Source organism: Cervus elaphus, chromosome 14, assembly GCF_910594005.1.
Source record: "Cervus elaphus chromosome 14, mCerEla1.1, whole genome shotgun sequence".
NCBI classification, from domain to species: Eukaryota; Metazoa; Chordata; class Mammalia; order Artiodactyla; family Cervidae; genus Cervus; species Cervus elaphus.
Genome location: NC_057828.1, coordinates 69,179,713 through 69,198,649, shown reverse-complemented (window position 1 = coordinate 69,198,649; position 18,937 = coordinate 69,179,713). Strand labels below are relative to the sequence as shown.

The following is an 18,937-nucleotide window of genomic DNA, read 5'->3' as shown; positions in this document are numbered from 1 at the left end:
TCAATGAACACTTTGATTGCATTCTTTGAATTACAGAAATTATCCATATATCTTGAGATGGTAGAGTGAGGAAAAAAACTAATTTGCACAAAAAATATAGAAATGTCATCATTATGAAAAATCAGTTAAAAAGAACCTAGCTTCATTGTTTAAATTCATCTACAAAAAACAATAATGCTGGAAGGAATGTAGGATATTGTTTCAGGAAACAAAGATTATCTCAAATTAAACCTTGATTATATGCTTTTTACAAGAACCACGCATTAAATATAAGGAAAATATAAATTGAAAGCAAAAGGATGTACTTATCAAAGAAACTAAAAGGGACTATTTTAATAAAAGACAAAGCAAAAATTCAGTCTCCAATAATGAGATAAAAAAGACCTATTATAATGATAAAATATCAGTTAAACAGAGATATATACAATTCAAAACTTATGTGCATTAATAATGTATCTTAAAAATTCATAAAGCAAAAGTTGAATATGGAACACATTGTTGTACATAGAACCTTTACCAGAACAGACAATGTGTGAGGGCATCTCATGTAAAAATTGAAACAGCAAAAATTATAGGGTATATTTTCTGAACAGAAAGGGATGAGATTAGAAATTAATGACAAAGAGAAACAAAAAAATTACCAAATGTTTGAAAATTAAGAAATAAATGTTTAATCTATGTGTCAAAAAATAAATCATAATAAAATTTAGAAAATGCTTTTAATTAACAATTATGAAAATAAAATATTTTCAAACTTGTAAGCTATACCTAAAATAGATGGTCTACAATCAGTAAAGTGGAAAAATAAATGAACATTAAAAATTAAAAAGGAAGAAATAAAACTGGAATTATTCACCAATAGCAGGAATGTGTAAGTTAAAAATCTAAAAGAACCTACAAACTATTAGAATTAATAAAGAAATTTCGTAAGTTTGCTGCATCTGCAAAAATTATTTCTGTATAAATGAAACATTAGTATTTTAGTTTCTAGTGTAACATTAGCTTCATGCATTGAGGGCTCCCCTAGTGGCCCAGACGGTAAAGAATCTGCCTGCAATGCAGGAGACCCAGGTTCGATCCCTGGATCTGGAAGACCCCCTGGAAAAGGGAATGGCAACCCACTCCAATATTCTTGCCTGGAAAATCCCATAGACAGACGAGCCTGGTGGGCTTACAGTCCATACTGTCGCACAGAGTTGGACATGACTGTGAAACTAACGCTTCATATACTGCAAATGGATTGGAAGATTCAATATTATTATCATGTCATCTCTCCCCTAAATTACCTACAAAATAATTTCAGTTCTAATAAAAATCCCAGCATTTGTGTGTGTGTGTGTGTGTGTGTGTGTGAGTTGACAGAGTGATTTCAAAACTTATATGGAAATGCAGAAGCCTAAAAAAAGACAAGGAATCTCAAAGAAGAAAAAGTTGGAGAATTTACACTACCATTTCAAAGCCATAGACATTAAAGTAGATTGGTATTGGGGCAAACAAAGACCAATAGAACTGAAAAGAAACCAAATCATACACTGCCTGATTAGCAAAGGTACCATTGCCATTTAGTGAGGGCATGAGGGTTATCAGTGGACTAGATAAGTGATTTGCAGTATACTGTATTCAGGGCTTTCCAGGTGGCGCTAGTGGTAAAGAACCCACCTGCCAATGCAGGAGACTTAAGAGACGTCAGTTCGATCCCTGCGTCGGGAAGATCCCCTGAAGGAAGGCATGGCAACCCACTCCAGTATTCTTGCTTGGAGAATCCCCAGGGACTGATGAGTCTAGTGAGTTACCATTCACAGGGTCGCAAAGAGTCAGACATGAATGAATAGACTTGGCACGCGTGAGCACAGTATCCAAATAATGAGATACTGCACGGCAATGTGAAAAGAAAGTGAAAGTGAAGTCGCTCAGTAGAGTCCACTCTTCGCGACCCCAAGGACTGCATCCTACCAGGCTCCTCTGCCCATGGGATTTTCCAGACAAGAGTACTGGAGTGGGTTGCCATTTCCTTCTCCAAGTGTGGAACTGTGCTACTCACAATAGCATGAATGAATCTCACAAAGAGTGGAATGCAGGCCTCTAATGAGGGTCAAGAACAGGAAAACTGATCCTTGGTAATAAAAGAAAAATTACTGGTTAGTTTTGTGGAGCTTATCGACTGGAAGGGACATGAGCAACTCTTTCAGGGTACTTATAATGCATACCTTTATCTGGATGATGGTTTCATGGGTGAAATACACGTGCAAAAATCCATCAAGCTGAACAATTAAAATTTACGTACTTTATATATCTTACACTTCTGTTCTTTAAAAAAGGATCAAACATTAAAAGAAGCTTGCAAAAAAATAATAATAACTTTTCAGGAGTTTTAAGAAGAAGAGAATGACCAGCAGAGATGGGGGTGAGGGGTACCTGAAGAATCTATTTAATTCAGTAGCAAAGAGGTCCTTGATGATTAGACCTTTTTGTGAAGTAGAAAAGCTGAATACAGCTTTCAATGATTCAAGTTGTGAATGTAAGAAAGAACTACAAAAAGTTACAGTACATTAATCCTTGCTGTCCAAGCAGAGAGAGAGGATGGCAGCTTGTGGGAGCTTCAGGTTCAATTTAAACAGAAATGAGGCTTTGTATTATTCCTTAATATCCATAAAAACTATTTCTAGTCTATATAAATCTTACTGGATCTCAAGGGTTAAACTTAGGAAAGAAACTTTTTCTCCTCTGCTTCTTTGATCAGAAGAGAGAGCACACTTCTAATGGAATTTGAAAAGTTCCACACTAAAATCTGAAACACTCAACTTTTTACTAAAAATAACCCAACCTTAAAAGAGTTTGTTTAAATATATCTTGGGCTTCCCAGGTGGTGTTGGTGATAAAAAATCTGCCTGCCAATGTTGGAGATACAGAAGGTGTAGGTTCAGTCCCTGGGGTGGAAAGATCTCTTGGAATAGGAAATGGCAACTCACTCCATTACTCTTGCCTGGAAAATCCCATGGACAGAGGAGCCTGGTGGGCTACAGTGCATAGGGTCACAAAGAGTCAGACATGACTGAGAGATTGAGCACATAAAATATATCTAACTAAAGGATAGTTTACAAAATTAATTACCCTGAAAATGCATACCAAAGTATAGTCCTTAATGCAATAATTATTTTAGCTCTCTGTCATTTCATATGAAGGGTACAGGTTGACAACTGCTAAGTGATAACTACACTTTTTATTGTTTCATGAACATTCGATACTATTACAGATATTTTGGTATTTTCCCTTCCAAATCCCTCTTTTCTGGAAACTTACAGTGATAAAACAAAGAGATGAGTTAGTTTTATTATGGATTCTACCTTATTTGAATCACAGTTAAGTTCATATGATTTTCATTAAAAAATGTAAAACTTTTCATAGATTTTTGTACTTTTGTCCACTTAAAAGAAAGCTGCAAGCTAAGTTTTATTTGGGGCAAAATGAGGATTGCAACCCAGGAGACAGAACCTCAGATAGCTCTAAGAACCTGCTCCAAAGAGGTCAGTATATATGTGATTTTGGTGAAGGGTGAATACATGCAGTCAAGCACATATTCTCCAGAAGGTTTCTACTAGTCTTGTGAAGGTGTTGTTAGTCACAAGGAGCAGTTGTCACCATGAAGGACTTTAATGCTTTTTTAGATATGGAAGATACAAGAATTAGGCTCATAAAATGGGCTCCTGAAAATATCTAATGACCTGTCCTGCCAGTTCCCCCTCCCCACCTCCAGCACATTTATACTCTCCATCTGCCTCATTTATACTCTCTACCCTGAACTCCTTTCAGGGGGTGGTTGAAGGTCAGCAGAAGCACATGATTTAATACTTGCAAAGGTAGGTAGATGGCAAATGCCAATTTGTAACTGACACTGAAAGAGCAACCTCAGCGATACTCATGCACAAAAGTATGTCTGACCCACTCCCAGAAGAATATATAAGCAGAAAATGACTTACTATAATGTGTTGATAAGGATCTATAAATGACATGTTGGTTTCAATTACGAGAAATCTCTTCACACTTCAAAAGTCTTCTTTGGCACTCTAGCTTCTTTAAAACCTACAAAATAAACAATCCTTATTGTTAAGCCTTTTCTTGGATGCATTTACAAGATTTAAATGATGATGGATGTGACTCTACCCAAGGGGACTTGTGTGGATTGAGCTCCCTAATTGTTTGTACGTGTGGGTATACACACATAGCTTAGAAAAGGATAAACATATTCTGCTATTACTGCTTACTTTCCATATTTGTTCAAATTTATTCTGTGAGTAATTATTAGGAAACTCCAGGATTTTTTTTTTTTTGCATTTGCCAAGTACTTCATGAGAAATTTATTGAAATCATGGAAAATTAAAATTATTTTTGTGCTATTTATAATCAACAGTCACATACTATTGTTTGTTTTCTTAATTGGATCAGTACTACACACATTCACAATTTAAAAAAAGGAATGCTTTTCATTTTGGCTATGTGTTAAGAGTTTTAAAAACATATTCATGTTAAATTTCCACTTTTAATGCTGATGATTTAAAATAAATGATTTGTTCATTCTAAAGTACCAGTTTAATTTGAAAGCAGTTAAATGAAATTTTAAGAGATTAGAAATAGCACTGTACAAAATGATGGAAACAAGCAAGTGAAACTAGAGAATAACTGGGAACTTGGTCTCAGTAAAGGAGCAACTATAGCGGGTGAGGAGGAGTGAGTTTAGAATTTAGAGTTCCAGGCAGGCCGTTTGAGGAACTGAGAGAAGACACTGGCTGGTGAATGGTGAGCAAGAGTAAAAGTGGCTCATGATGAGTTTGGAGATATGGGGAGGAGCAGATCATGCAAGGCCATGGAAGCAACCATTATTCACCTAGATATAGCTCATCTACTCTCCAGGACTCAGCTTAAATGTCACCTCTACTGAGAAGACTTGCATGATGTTCAGAATATATTTGGTTTGCCTGTTCCCGGTTTCATTTGTACCTGGTACTTCGTTTTCAAGTCTTTCATTGCACTTACACAATGTCTGCCTTTCCTGAGAGAACTAAAGATGCATAAAGTCAGTGACCATATTTATCTTGTTCATAGAGTTATCCATCCCTACTGCATAGCGCTGTGCCTAAAATATAGTAGGTTGAGGATAAATATTTGTTGGATAGATGGGTGGATGGATGGATAAATATTACATGATTTCAGGTTTATGTATGAAGGAAATTCACAGGATAGTACTGGTACTCTCTTTTGATGTCCCTCTTTTTCATTCCAAACTATTCTTAATGTAAAAGGATGTTAAATATCCATCTCTAATTTTAACAGAAAAAAAGCAGAACAAGTGAAATCCGAGAAGGAGTGAGACTAGTACTCAAAATGTTTAGAGGAAATTTGTTGCTGGTGCCCAAAGTTTGGTTTCAGCAACTTTACTTCCTCTTTCCATTTCTAGCAACTCCATTCATAACCCCTGTGCTTACCACCTAACTCTTCACCACGTCTGTCACTACTGTATCCTGCCTCAGGACCTAGATAGAGGCTCTCTCCATATTAAAGCCAAAAATTGGAAACATGCATACAATAGCTAACCGCCCCGGTCTATGGTTTTTCCAGTAGTCATGTACAGATGTAGAGTTAAACCATAAAGAAGGCTGAGCACCGAAGAACTGATGCTTTCAAACTATGGTGCTGGAGAAGACTCTTTAGAGTTCACTGATGAGCAAGGAGATCAAACCAGTCAAGCCTAAAGAAAAGAAACCCTGAATATTCATTGGAAGGACTGATGCTGAAGCTGAAGCTTCAATACTTTGGCCACCTGATGCGAAGAGCTGACTCACTGGAAAAGACCCTGATGCTGGGAAAGATTGAAAGCAGGAGGAGAAGGGGACACCAGAGGATGAGATGGTTGAATGGCACCACTGACTCAATGGACATGGGTTTGAGCAAACTGTGGGAGATGGTGAAGGACAGGGAAGCTGGGTGTGCTACAGTCCACGGGGTCATAAAGAGTCCGACACGACTTAGCGACTGAACAATATAAGATATTATATTGGGGAAATCTGGGTAATGAATATATGGAAATGGCAGTTTTTGCTGTTTCTTAACTTAGATTATTTCAAAATAAAAAATATATCTTAAAAGTCCACTATATGTGAATAGGTGCAATTTATACATACAATTTTCATTCCAAACTTAAAGAAGCAACATCAGTCATATGGGAAAACTCTTGGGTAAGGTTCACTTTCTTCCAAAAAATATCATTGGTTATTATTGCCAGACAGTGATGACATTTTCAGTTCCAATTACAAATAGGCACCCATTCATCCCTTTTACCTCCCTACACTGTTAATAGCAGCAATAGATATCTTCAGTTTCCGTGGAATTATGACATTTCTGTCCACCTAGCCACATTAATCACTGAGAAAATGCCACTCCCCCACCCCCTGCAACTAGCATAGCCTGGAAATATTATTGCAACTAGTTTGCATAACCACTCTCATGAATGCTTATAAAACAGCAATTTGGAGTGGTGGGGGGCGGGGAGGGCTGTTTTTACTAATTAAGCTAAATAACCAATCTTGGTGAGTGTACAGTCTTTTAAGTCTTGAAGCAACAAATAGTTTCTTTTATTCTTTACCTTCCCCCCTTCCCTGTAATTAGATACTTCCTGAACACTAATGAGGGGGAAATGCAGATACACTCTTCAACACACACTTGCCTGTGCGACGTAACTATTGGCTTTCAGTGAAGGCTTCATAGTGTGAGGTCTGTCCAAAACCCTGTTAGTCATGTTGGCAGGAGAGATGGACTTCTCTTTGGAAGGTGAAAAAAAAAATACCCACAGACTAGAAGGTTTTGTCATTCTTTTTCCCCACCTACTGGCTTCTCTGGTGGTTCAGGCAGTAAAGAATCTGCACCATGCAGGAGACCCAGGTTCAATCCCTGGGTGGGGAAGATCCCCTGGAGAAGCAAAGGCAACCCACTCCAGTATTATTGCCTGGAGAATTTCATGGACAGACAAGTTCGGCAGGGCACAGTGCATGGGATGGCAAAGAGTCAGGCACAGGACTGACTAATACTTTTCCCTGTCTAGAATTACGGGAAACAGGAAAACAAGGGGTTATCATGGACATGTGAAGGTGAATTGAAGGTGTAGTCACTCAGTCGTGTCCGACTCTTTGGGATCCCATGGACTGTAGCCCTCCAGGCTCCCCTGTCCATGGAATCCTTCAGGCAAGAATACTGGAGTGCATAGCCATTTACTTCTCCAGGGAAACTTCCTGACCCAGGGATCAAACCCACGTCTCCTGCATTGCAGGTGGATTCTTTACTGTCTTAGCACCAGGGAAGCCCAATCATGGACATACTTCAGAGATATTGCAAGTTTGGTTCCAGACCACCACAACAAAGGTAATATTTCAATAAAACTAAGCACAAAAATGCTTTAGTTTTCCAGTGCATATTAAAGTTATATTTAAACTGTAATGTAGTCTATTAAGTGTGCAGTAGCATTGTATCCAAAGAACAATGTACAAACCTTAATTTAAAATACTTTATTGCTAACTAGCATCTCAGCCTTCCAATTCAGTTCAGTTGCTCGGTCATGTCAGACTCTTTGCGACACCATGGACTGCAGCACACAGGCTTCCCTGTCCTTCACCAACTCCGGAAATTGCTCAAACTCATGTCCACCAAATCGATGATGACATCCAACCATCTCATCCTCTGTTGTCCCCTTCTCCTCCTGCCTTCAATCAGTCCCAGCATCAGGGTATTTTCTAATGAGCCAGTTCCTCGCATCAGGTGGCCAAAGTATTGGAGGTTCAGCTTCAGTATCAGTCCTTCCAATGAATATTCAGGCCTGATTTCCTTTAAGATTGACTGGTTTGATCTCCTTGCAGTCCAAGGGACTCTCAGTCTTCTCCAACACCACAGTTCAGAAGCATCAATTATTTGGCACTCAGCCTTCTTTATGGTCCAGCTCTCACACCCATACATGACTACTGGAAAAACCATAGCTTTGACTAGATGGACCTTTGTTGGCAAAGTAATGTCTCTGCTTTTTAATATGCTGTCTAGGTTGGTCATAGCTTTTCTTCCAAGGAGCTAACATCTTTTAACTTCATGGCTTCAGTCACAATCTGCAGTGATTTTAGAGCCCAAGGAAATAAAGTCTCTCACTATTTCAATTGTTTCCCCATCTATTTGCCATGAAGTGATAGGACCGGATGCCAAGATCTTAGTTTTTTTAATGTTGAGTTTTAAGCCAGCTTTCTTACTTTCCTCTTTCCCCTTCATCAAGAATCTCTTCAGTTTCTCCTCTCTTTCTGCCACTACAGTCTTATCATCTGCATATTTGAGTTTACTGATATTTCTCCTGGCAATCTTGATTCCAGCTAGTGCTTCATCCAGCCCAGCATTTCACATGAGGTACTCTGCATGTAAGTTAAATAAACAGGGTGACAATATACAGCCTTGACATACTCCTTTCCCAATTTGGAACCAGTCTGTTGTTCTGTGTCTGGTTCTAAGAGTTGCTTCTTGACCTGCATACAAGTTTCTCAGGAGGAAGGTAAAGTGGTCTGGTACTGCCGTCTCTTGAAGAATTTTCCACAGTTTGTTGTGATCCACACAATCAAAAGCTTTAGCATAGTCAGTGAAGCAGAAGTAGATTTTTTTCTGGAATTCTCTTGCATTTTCTATGATCCAGTGGATGTTGGCAATTTGATCTTTGGTTCCTCCAGCTTTTCTAAAATCAGCTTGAACATCTGGAAGTTCTCTCTTCATGTACTATTGACGCCTGGCTTGGAGAATTTTGAGCATTATTTTGCTAATGTGTGAGATGAGTGCAATGTGCAGTAGGGTGAACATTCTTTGGCATTGCCTTTCTTTGGGATTGGAATGAAAACTGACCTTTCCCAGTCCTGTGGCCACTTCTGAGTTTTCCAAATTTGCTGGCATATTGATTGCAGCACTTTTACAACATCATCACTGAGGATTTGAAATAGCTCAGCTGGAATTTCATCACCTCCACTAGCTTTGTTTGTAGTGATGCTTCCTAAGGCCCACTTGACTCTGCATTCCAGGATGTCTGGCTCTAGGTGAGTGATCACACCATCATGGCCATCTTTGTCATTAAGGTATTTTTTGTATAGTTCTTCTGTGTATTCTTGTCACCTCTTCTTAATTTCTTCTGCTTCTGTTAGGTCTATAACATTTCTGTCCTTTATTGTCCCCATCTTTGCATGAAATGTTCCTTTGGTATCTCTAATTTTCTTGAAAAGATCTCCAGTTTCCCATTCTGTTGTTTTCCTCTATTTCTTTACATTGATCACTGAGGAAGGCTTTCTTATCTCTCCTTGCTATTCTTAAACTCTGCATTCAGATGGATATATCTTTCCTTTTCTTCTTTGCCTTTAGCTTCTCTCCTTTTTTCAGCTATTTGTAAGGCCTCCTCAGACAACCACTTTGCCTTTTTGCTTTACTTTTTCCTGGGGATAGTCTTGATCCCTGCCTCCTGTACAATGTCACGAACCTTTGTCCATAGTTCTTTAGGCACTCTATCAGATATAATCCCTTGAATCTATTTGTCACTTCCACTGTATAATCATAAGGGATATGATTTAGATCATACCTGGATGGTCTAGTGGTTTCCCCTACTTTCTTCAATTTAAGTCTGAATTTGGCAATGAGTTCATGATCTGAGCCACAGTCAGCTCCCAATCTTGTTTTCACTGACTGTATAGAGCTTCTCCGTCTTTGTCTGTGAAGAATACAATCAATCTGATTTCGGTATTGACCAGCTGGTGATGTCCATGTGTAGAGTTGTCTCTTGTATTGTTGGAAGAGGGTGTTTGCTAAGACCAGTGCATTCTCTTGGCAGAACTCTGTTAGCCTTTGACCTGATTCTTTTTGTACTCCAAGGCCAAACTTGCCTGTTACTCCAGGTATCTCTTGACTTCCTACTTTTGCATTCCAGTCCCCTATGATGAGAGTGAAAGTCAATCAGTCATGTCCAACTCTTTGTGACCCTGTGGACTATACAGTTCATGGAATTCTCCAGGCCAGAATACTGGAGTGGATAGCCTTTCCCTTCTCCAGGGGATCTTCCCAACCCAGGGATCGAACTCAGGTCTCCCACATCGCAGGTGGATTCTTTCCCAGCTAACCCACAAGGGAGTCCCAAGAATACTGGAGTGGCTAGCCTATCCCTTCTCCAGTGGATACTCCTGAACCAGGAATCAAACCAGGGTCTCCTGCATTGCAGGTGGATTCTTTACCAACTGAGCTAGAAGGACGTCTTTTTCTGATGTTAGTTCTAGAAGGTCTTATAGGTATCATAGAATCATTCAACTTTAGCTTCTTCAGCACTAGTGGTTGGGGCACATACTTTGATTACTGTGATATTGAATAGTTTGCCTTTAGTGAGTCATAATCTTTTGCTCGTGGAGAGTCCCACCTCAATGTTGATGGCTGCTGACTGACCAGGATGGTGGTTTCTGAAGGCTGGGATGACTATGGCAGTTTCTTTTGTGTGTGTGTAGCAAATTATTTAGAATGAGACAACAATGAAGTTTGATGCATCAATTAATTCTTCCTCACAAGCACAATTTCTCTGTAGCATGCACTGATATTTGAGAGCATTTTACCCAGAGTAGGACTTCTTTCAAAATTGGAATCAATCCTCTCAAACCTTGCTACTGCTTTATCAACTAAGTTTATATAATATCTTAATTGTTTTACTATCATTTCAACAGCCTTCACAGCATCCTCACCAGGAGTAGATTCAACCTTAAGAAAACACTTTGCTCATCCATAAGAAGCAACTCCTCATCCTTTCAAGTTTTATCAATCAGACACAAATAGCAATTCAGTCACATCTTCAGGCTCCCTTCTAGTTCTAGTTCTCTTAGTATTTCCACCACAGTTATTTACTCCACTGAAATCTTGAACCCCTCAAAGTCATCCTTGAGGGTTGGAATCAACTTCTCATAAACTTCAGTGAATGTTGATATTGTGACCTCTTTCCATGAATCACAAATGTCCTTCATGGCATCCAGAACAGAGAATCTTTTATAAGGTTTTCAGTTGACTTTGCCCAGACCAATCAGAGGCAGCAATCGCCATATAAAATTTACTTCTTAAAGAATAAGACTTGAGTCAAATAAATGGATGCTGTGTCAAGAGGCATAAAAACAACATTAATTTCATCTCTATCTGAGCTCTTGGGTAATAACTGCATTGTCAATGAACAGTAGTAATATTTTCAAAGGCCTTTGTTTCAAGAAGTAGGTCTCAATAGTAGGCTTAAAATATTCAATAAATCATGTTGTAAACAGATATGCTGTCACCAGGCTTTGTTGTTCCCTTTATAGAGCACAGCAGAGTAGATTCTTAAGGGCCCTAGGATTTTTGGAATGGTAAATGAGCATTGGCTTCAACCTAAAATCACCAGATGCGTTTAGTCCCTAACTGTAAAATCAGCCTGTCCTTTGAAACTTTAAAGTCAGTCAATGACTTCTCCTCTCTAGATACTGAAGTCCTAAATAGCATCTTCTTCCAATAGAAGGTCATTTCATCGCCACTGAAAATCCATTGTTTAGCCACCTTCAGTGATCACCTTAGCTAGACCCTTTGGATAATTTACTGTAGCTTCTACATGAGTACTTGCTGCCTCACCATGCACATGTCTTCTTTACTGAAACCTCAAGAACCAAGCTCTGCTAGATTCAAACTTTTCTTCTGCAATGTCCTCACCTCTCTCAATCCTCATAAAACTGAAGAGAGTTAGAGCCCTGCTCACCATTAGGCTTTGGTTGAATTAAACTTTGTAGTTAATTGGATCTTTCATCCAGACCACTGAAACTTTCTCCATATCAGCAGTAAGGCTGTTGGCCGTCTTGCTTTCTTATCATTCATGTGCTCACTAGAGTAGCATTTTTAATTTCCTCAAGAACTTTTCCTGTGCATTTCACAACTTAAGCTAACTCTGGCACAAGAGGCCTAGCTTCTGGCCCATCTCAACTTTCAACATATCTTCCTCACTAAGCTTAACCTTATTTCTAGTGTTTTATTTAAAGTGAGAGACACATGACCTTTCCTTTCGTGTGAACACTTAAAGGACCTATTAATTGGTCTAATTTCAAGATTGTTGTGTCTTAGGGACTAAACAGACCTGATGAGAGGGACAGAGGTGGGGAGCAGACAGTGGATAGACTCTTCAGAACACACACAATATTGACTAAGTTTACTGTCCTATATGGGTGCAGTTTGTGGATCCTCCACACAAATATAGTAGTTTTTTTATTGGTAACATGGGAGAAATGTTTCCCACACCTCACACAGGCAATGGGAGGACGAATTGAAGAAATGTATGTCAATAATTATGCACAATACCTAGGAAGTCATAAGTATACAAAATTATAATTTGTTATTATTAGGTATGAAACTGATGCCTTCTCCCAAATTCCTGAGATTTATTTGGCTCTATGAAGATTTCTAAGAAACTCAAGTAGGCAAATTTGATGAACATCTTTTCTATAAAGACTGTATTTGTCATACTCAAAAATAAGTTTTAATGGAGATTAAAAAGTACTGCTATTTCTGACCCATTAAATTATATGTATGTATATGCGACTTCACTTTCACTTTTCACTTTCATTGGAGAAGGAAATGGCAACCCACTCCAGTGTTCTTGCCTGGAGGATGCCAGGGATGGGGGAGCCTGGTGGGCTGTCATCTATGGGATCGCACAGAATCGGACACAACTGAAGCGACTTAGCAGCAGCAGAAGCATATGCATACATATATGTGTGTATGTGTGTGTATATATATATATATATGTATAACTCTGATTTATCTGCTTCCAAATTCAAAGCTTTCTCCATTATTCTGGATATAGAAAGATGTTCTAAAAGCATTAAGAGTAGTGCATTACTGTTTCCATCATCATCCATAAATATAAACACACACACACATACACAGTTACTAAGACATCAGTAAAGTTTTAAGTCTTTAAATTATTTTGCTGTTGCTTTTCTAAAACCTAGGCTAAGAAAAGAGTTAGACATCACTAACAGACACAGAAGAATGAAGAAACAATAAGAATTAAGTAAATGAGCTGCTTTAAATTCAAACTGTCTCTCAGGCTGTGAGTGTGTGCTAAGTCACTAAGTCATGTCCAATTCTCTGCAACCCTATGGAGTACAGCCCACCAGACTTCTCTGCCCATGGGATTTTCCAGAAAAGAATACTGGAGAGGGTTACCATTTTCTTCTCCAAAGTGATCTTCCCAACCCAGGGATCAAACCTGTATGCCCTGTATTGCCTGCATTGGCAGGCAGATTCCTTACCACTGAGCCACCTGGGAAGCCTGTCTCTTAGGCTGTACCTTAATTTGAATACAAGGACTTCCCTGATGGTACACTGGATAACAGTCTGCCTTCCAATGCAGAGGACACAGGTTCAATTCCTGGTCCAGGGAGATTCCACGTGAGCTGGAACAACTAAGCCTGTGTACCACAACTACTGAAGTCCATACGCCTAGAGCCTGTGCTCTGCAATGAGAGAAGTCACTGCAAGAAGCCCTCAGACCACAGTACAGAGTACCCCCTGCCCCCCTCAACAAGAGAAAGCCTGTGCAGCCACAAAGACACAGTGCAACCCAAAATTAAATAATTAAACACACACACACACACAAAATCTGTTAAAACAACTCTCCATTTCCAAGGAAATGGAAAAGCATGTCCTCAGGTACAAAGGCACAGATCATGAACTGGGTCTATTTCTCAAGCCAGGAAACCAAGAGCTTGTTGTGTGCCTCACGGGCCCCGCAGTGAGATGCCTGCTCCCTCACTGATGTTCAGCCACACTATTCCTTTTGAATTGACTTTTTCCACTCTGTTTTTATTCCTAGACCACTGACACTGCTTCTTTGTCTCTCAAATTTGTATTATTGAAAGTTCATTATTTACTCAGACAAGCTTATATGGAAAATCTACTGGAGCTTCAGAACAGAGAAAGTCATGTGGTTTAAAACAGACAAGGCTTGCGGGAGAAGGCAAAAAACTGAGCTGATATTTGAAACCAGGAAAGGGCGCAGATGTCTAGAAAGGGGGGGATGAAAACATGTGCTGTGGGAAAAGGTCATGAATAGCAAGCTACAGCCACAGTGGAGATGCCGATCCCATCTCAGGCTCTCATCGGAGCTACCCAGCCCCTCCAAAATGCCGCCCACAACCTTCCTACCCTCCCCAAATACCTTCTTGGCCTTGCCACGCATGGGTCTGTGAGATCTTAGTTCCTGGATCAAGGACTCAAGCCCAGGGCCCTTGGCAGTGTAAGCACAGAGTTTTAACCACTGGACTACCAGGGACTTCCTCGCCCACATGCCTTCAGTACAGCATAGCCTCTGCCTGTCCTTCAGGATTCTGCATAAACTCACTCTCTGAAGTGAACCGCCTCTTTCTCTACATGGTTAGGACCCTGGATTTCTCCTGGATATCTCTTACCACAGCGTTATGTACTCTACTACTATGATTAGAGGGTATGTCTCCTCAAGCTGTGAGCAACAAGAGGAAACTTCTGTCTCCTTCTCCCTGTATTCTTGTTGGACCTCAAGTGATCACCCAACTAATATTTATTAAAGGATGAATGAACAAACTTGGGAATTTGTATGGAGTACAGGGGAAAACTGATTAAACCATAGATGAGGTTCTGCGTTGAGTAATAGTTAAGAAGAAGGAGAACTTAATCATAGAACCTGGGATGACAAGCCGGAAAATAACTCAGCAATTACTAATTTAAATACTTAATCTTCAAAGTTCACATTAAACATTTGCTAGATGCCAGTGATGCTGTGCTAAGTCATTTATATATACCATCCTGTTTTGTCTTCATAATAAGAGAGGGATTGCTATTGCCATTTTAGAAATAAAGGGTGAGTGTTTAAAATCAGTTTAAAAATCACTGACAACTCAAACTGAGGCAGATGGGCCCCCATATACTCTACAAGAGAGTACTGACTTCCAGAAAGACTAAGAAATGTTTCCCAGCTCATCCGGCTGACAAATGTTGAGCTGGCCCTAGAATCCTAACCCTCTAACTCATACCAAAGTCTCTTTCCACATCATCCTGCCATTCTACAGAAGAGCCCACAGCACAGGCAGAGGAAGGGGACGCAGTGGAAGTGACACCTTGTATCCATTTGCCAGGGCTACTGGAATAAAGCACCACAACCTACATGGCTTAAACAACAGAAAGGTATGTTCTGACAGATTTAGAGGCCAGAAGACTGAGATCAAAATGCCCAGCAGGTGTGGGGTTTTGTGGCTGTGCTGTATCTTAACTGCAGTAAGTGAGAGTCTCTAGTTGTACCTCTGGCTTCTCTTGTGGTGCAAGGGCTCTAGACTGCAAGGGATCAATACTTGCAGTACACAGATTTACTTGCCCTACAGCATGTGGGGTCTTAGCTCGCTAACCAAGGATTGAACCCGTGTGCCCTGCATAGGAAGGTGAATTCTTAACCACTGGACCACCGGGGAAGTCCCAGGTTTGGCTTCTTCTGATGCCTTTCTTCTTGGTTTGAAGATGCCATCTTCTCCCTGAATCCACACATGGTCTTTCCTCTGTACCCATGTTCCCCTGGTGTCTCTTTGAGTGTCCAAATCTTTGCCACCCCATGAACCATAGTCCACGAGGTTCCTCTGTCCTCTTGCCTGGAATTCTCCAGGCAACAATACTGGAGTGGGTTGCCATACCCTTCTCCAGGGGATCTTCCCGATGTAGGGATCAAATCCAGGTCTCTTGCATTGCATGCAGATTCTTTACCATCTGAGTCACCAGGGAAGCCCCTTCTTATAATAACACCAGTCAGTCTGATGGGGGCCCATCCTGAGGGCCTCGTTTAACTCGGTCATCTCTTCAAAGACCTAATCTCCAAAAGCAGTCACATTCTCAGGGCTTGGGTCGGGGGTGGTGGTTAGGACTTTAACATATGAATTGGGAGGGGCACAGATTAGTCAACATCACAGTTCAGTAACATAAATGCAACAGAGAAAGAAATAAGCATACAATTGTTAATGGAAAAAAGTGGCATTTGAGAAGGGAGGAGCAACCAGCAGAGAGGTCCAGAAGTCATAAAATAGGCACCTAAACTAGCACTGTGAGGAGATAAAGAAGAGAGCATTGTTTAGATAGACCAGCCTCCCTCATCAGGTTGCTTTGAAAGCACACCCCATAGGTGCGCGCGCACACACACACACACACACACACACACACACACACACACACACACACACACACACAGAGTGTACTTAAGTGAGACACAATGCATAATGTAGTTTATTTTACCCCTTCATAAGTGGGAAGTGCAAAACTATTTTAATGACCAGAAAACTGGCTAGCCCAGTTTCACACGCTGCATTACGAAAAAGCAATAATGTCTCCTCACAGTTTACTGTTATTTTTCCATTGTTTCACCTCTTTGGTGGCAAAAAATAAGGAGCCACTTGGGCTCTATTTTAAGATCACAAAAAAGAAGCAGTCATAATCACCAGCTAGACAGACCGTGTGCTCATTTGTAAGCTGAGGTCTAAAGATATAAACAAACCTAGAGTTCACCCAGTTAGGGAAACAGCTGAACTCATCTTGCACTCTCAAGCTGGGGCCCTTTACACCCTTTCAGCATCCCTTTCCCTCCTCTCCCTCCACCCCCCACACCCCCGAAACACTCAGGCTAAAAAGGTAGTAGAGCCAAAATTAAAAGAGCATTTATATACAACTTAGTTTGACCACTATTTTAAGTTGCTAAGCTATTTTTTGGTGGTGTGAAGCAGGCTTAAGATATGAATCTGAAGGAGAGGAATAACTGAGTTTCTCTCTGTGATTGGTTAAATAAAGCTTGAAAAGAGCCATTTTCATCTTTTATACTTTTTTAGATTTGAATCATAGTTATTAGATGCTGACTTCAAACCCTACATGGATGGTTTTTTAAAAATTCCTCTTCTCACAATGGACCTAGAGTCTATCATACAGAGTGAAGTAAGTCAGAAAGATAAAAACATCATATATATACATATACGGAATCTAGAAAAATTGTACAGATCAATCTATTTTCAGGTCAGGAATAGAGACTCAGATGTAGACAAAGGATGTGTGGACACAGAAAAGGAAGGGGAGGATGGGATGACCTGAGAGTAGCACCAACATATATACACTACCATGGGCAAAATAGACAGCTAATGGGAACCTGCTGAACAAGAGAGTTCAACTTGGTGCTCTGTAATGATCTTAAGTCGTGGGATGAGGGGAGGTGGAGGTGGGGAAGGAAGCTTAAGAGGGAAGAAATACCTGTATACATATAGCTGGTTCACTTGGATGTACAACAGAAACTAATATCATATTGTAAAGCAACTGTACTCCAAAAATAAAATATGAAAAAAAAAGTTTCTAAAAATTTTCTTCCCCACACAGACCACTATGGAATAATGTCTCACTGACATTGAACAAACTATATTATGCTCATTTTCAGAAAATGTTCCACCTTTTACTTAAAAGAAACTGATCATGGAGAGGAATCAGTATTAACACTTCTTAACTATACCTAACAAAGTGGCACAAAATGCCAGGAAAAGGAATGGGTTTTGAAAAGTGCATTTATTTCTACAATTTTCTCCCTCCAGACCAGACGGTTTGTAAATATGTCCCCCTAGAGTGTATCTGTGTTTTGTTGAGGGCTCCACTCCCTCCTTAATTGCTGCCTTTTTTTATGACGTACTCAAGATTGCCACAGCAGGGAAAGCCATATCTTTTTCTAAAGAAAACAGTCCAGGGAAAACCCCCAGGAAAACCGTCATGCTGGCTTCAGTGTTTCATGAAAGCCATTTTATTACTGGATGAGTTATAACATTCTGGAGAAGTTTTACTTTTCAACTCACACTGTAACTATTTAAAGCAGCCACTGAGGTTGATCTCATAATTAAAACTGGGATGCTGACTATGATCTCGAAGTGGAAAAAAAATGAAAGAAAAAATAGAAGGAGTTGTGGAAGATCAGAGGCACGGTATACCCACCCATCTCATGGGTTACTGGGAAGCTAAACCACGAACCATGACATGAGCGTTCTACAAATCCTGGATTGTGTAACACTTAATATGAATTCAAGTTCATCATTCTGTTTTCAGGTTGTAAGAAGTTTTAGAAGGGGCTTTAAGACACTGTAAATGACAATTCACTTTTGAAATAATTCAGAAATTTAGTCTTTTGCAAGATTAAGAACTCTGTTCATAGGAAGTGTGCATCTGAGGAGGAATTCTCAGGAGCCCTTAATATGTTTTGTGTCTTGGATCTCTTTGGCAGTCTGGTGAAGCCTACAGACCCCATGATATAGTCTGACACTGAAAAATTCTTAAAATAAAAACACTAGGTTACAAAGGAAACCAATTACATTGAAATACATGGAATCTATGCAGTGTAGTAGGCCTCTTAAATGGTATTTATGCATGCTTTGAAGGCTTGCATTTTCTCTCGCTACCTCTGTGGAGTATACCCATGCAATTCTAAAGTTCAATGTAAAATTTTTGAAGACAGAAGAACGTACACAACCAAAAGGGGTAGAAAATAGAAAACAAAATTGCTTTTGTACTACATCTGCTAGCACTGTAATAAACATGTAAACCCAACCTGAATATTTGGGGGTTACATATAATAAGCGCATGGAAAAGGAAATGGCAACCCCCTCCAGTATTCTTGCCTGAAAAAGCCCATGGACAGAGAAGGCTGGGGGCCTGCTGTCCATGGGGTTGCAAAGAGTCAGACATGACTGCGCAGCTAACACACACACTCATAATAAGCATAGGTTGAAATGAGCTAGAAATACTCATTTGCTTCAAATTAAGAAGTTTACATTTCCTCAACCTTTGATCAACAGCAGAGAAC

General features: G+C 39.8%; 1 protein-coding gene across 1 annotated transcript in view; it reads right to left on the bottom strand.

Annotated features, from left to right (window-relative positions):
• PLA2G4A (phospholipase A2 group IVA) overlaps positions 1-18,937 on the bottom strand; it is a 161,404-nt gene that overhangs the window by 130,403 nt on the left and 12,064 nt on the right. Inside the window, exon 2 of the mRNA XM_043923575.1 lies at positions 3,978-4,080. Within this exon, the coding sequence (XP_043779510.1) occupies positions 3,978-4,010 (33 nt within the window). The 5' untranslated portion in view covers positions 4,011-4,080. The remainder of the gene's footprint in view (positions 1-3,977; positions 4,081-18,937) is intronic.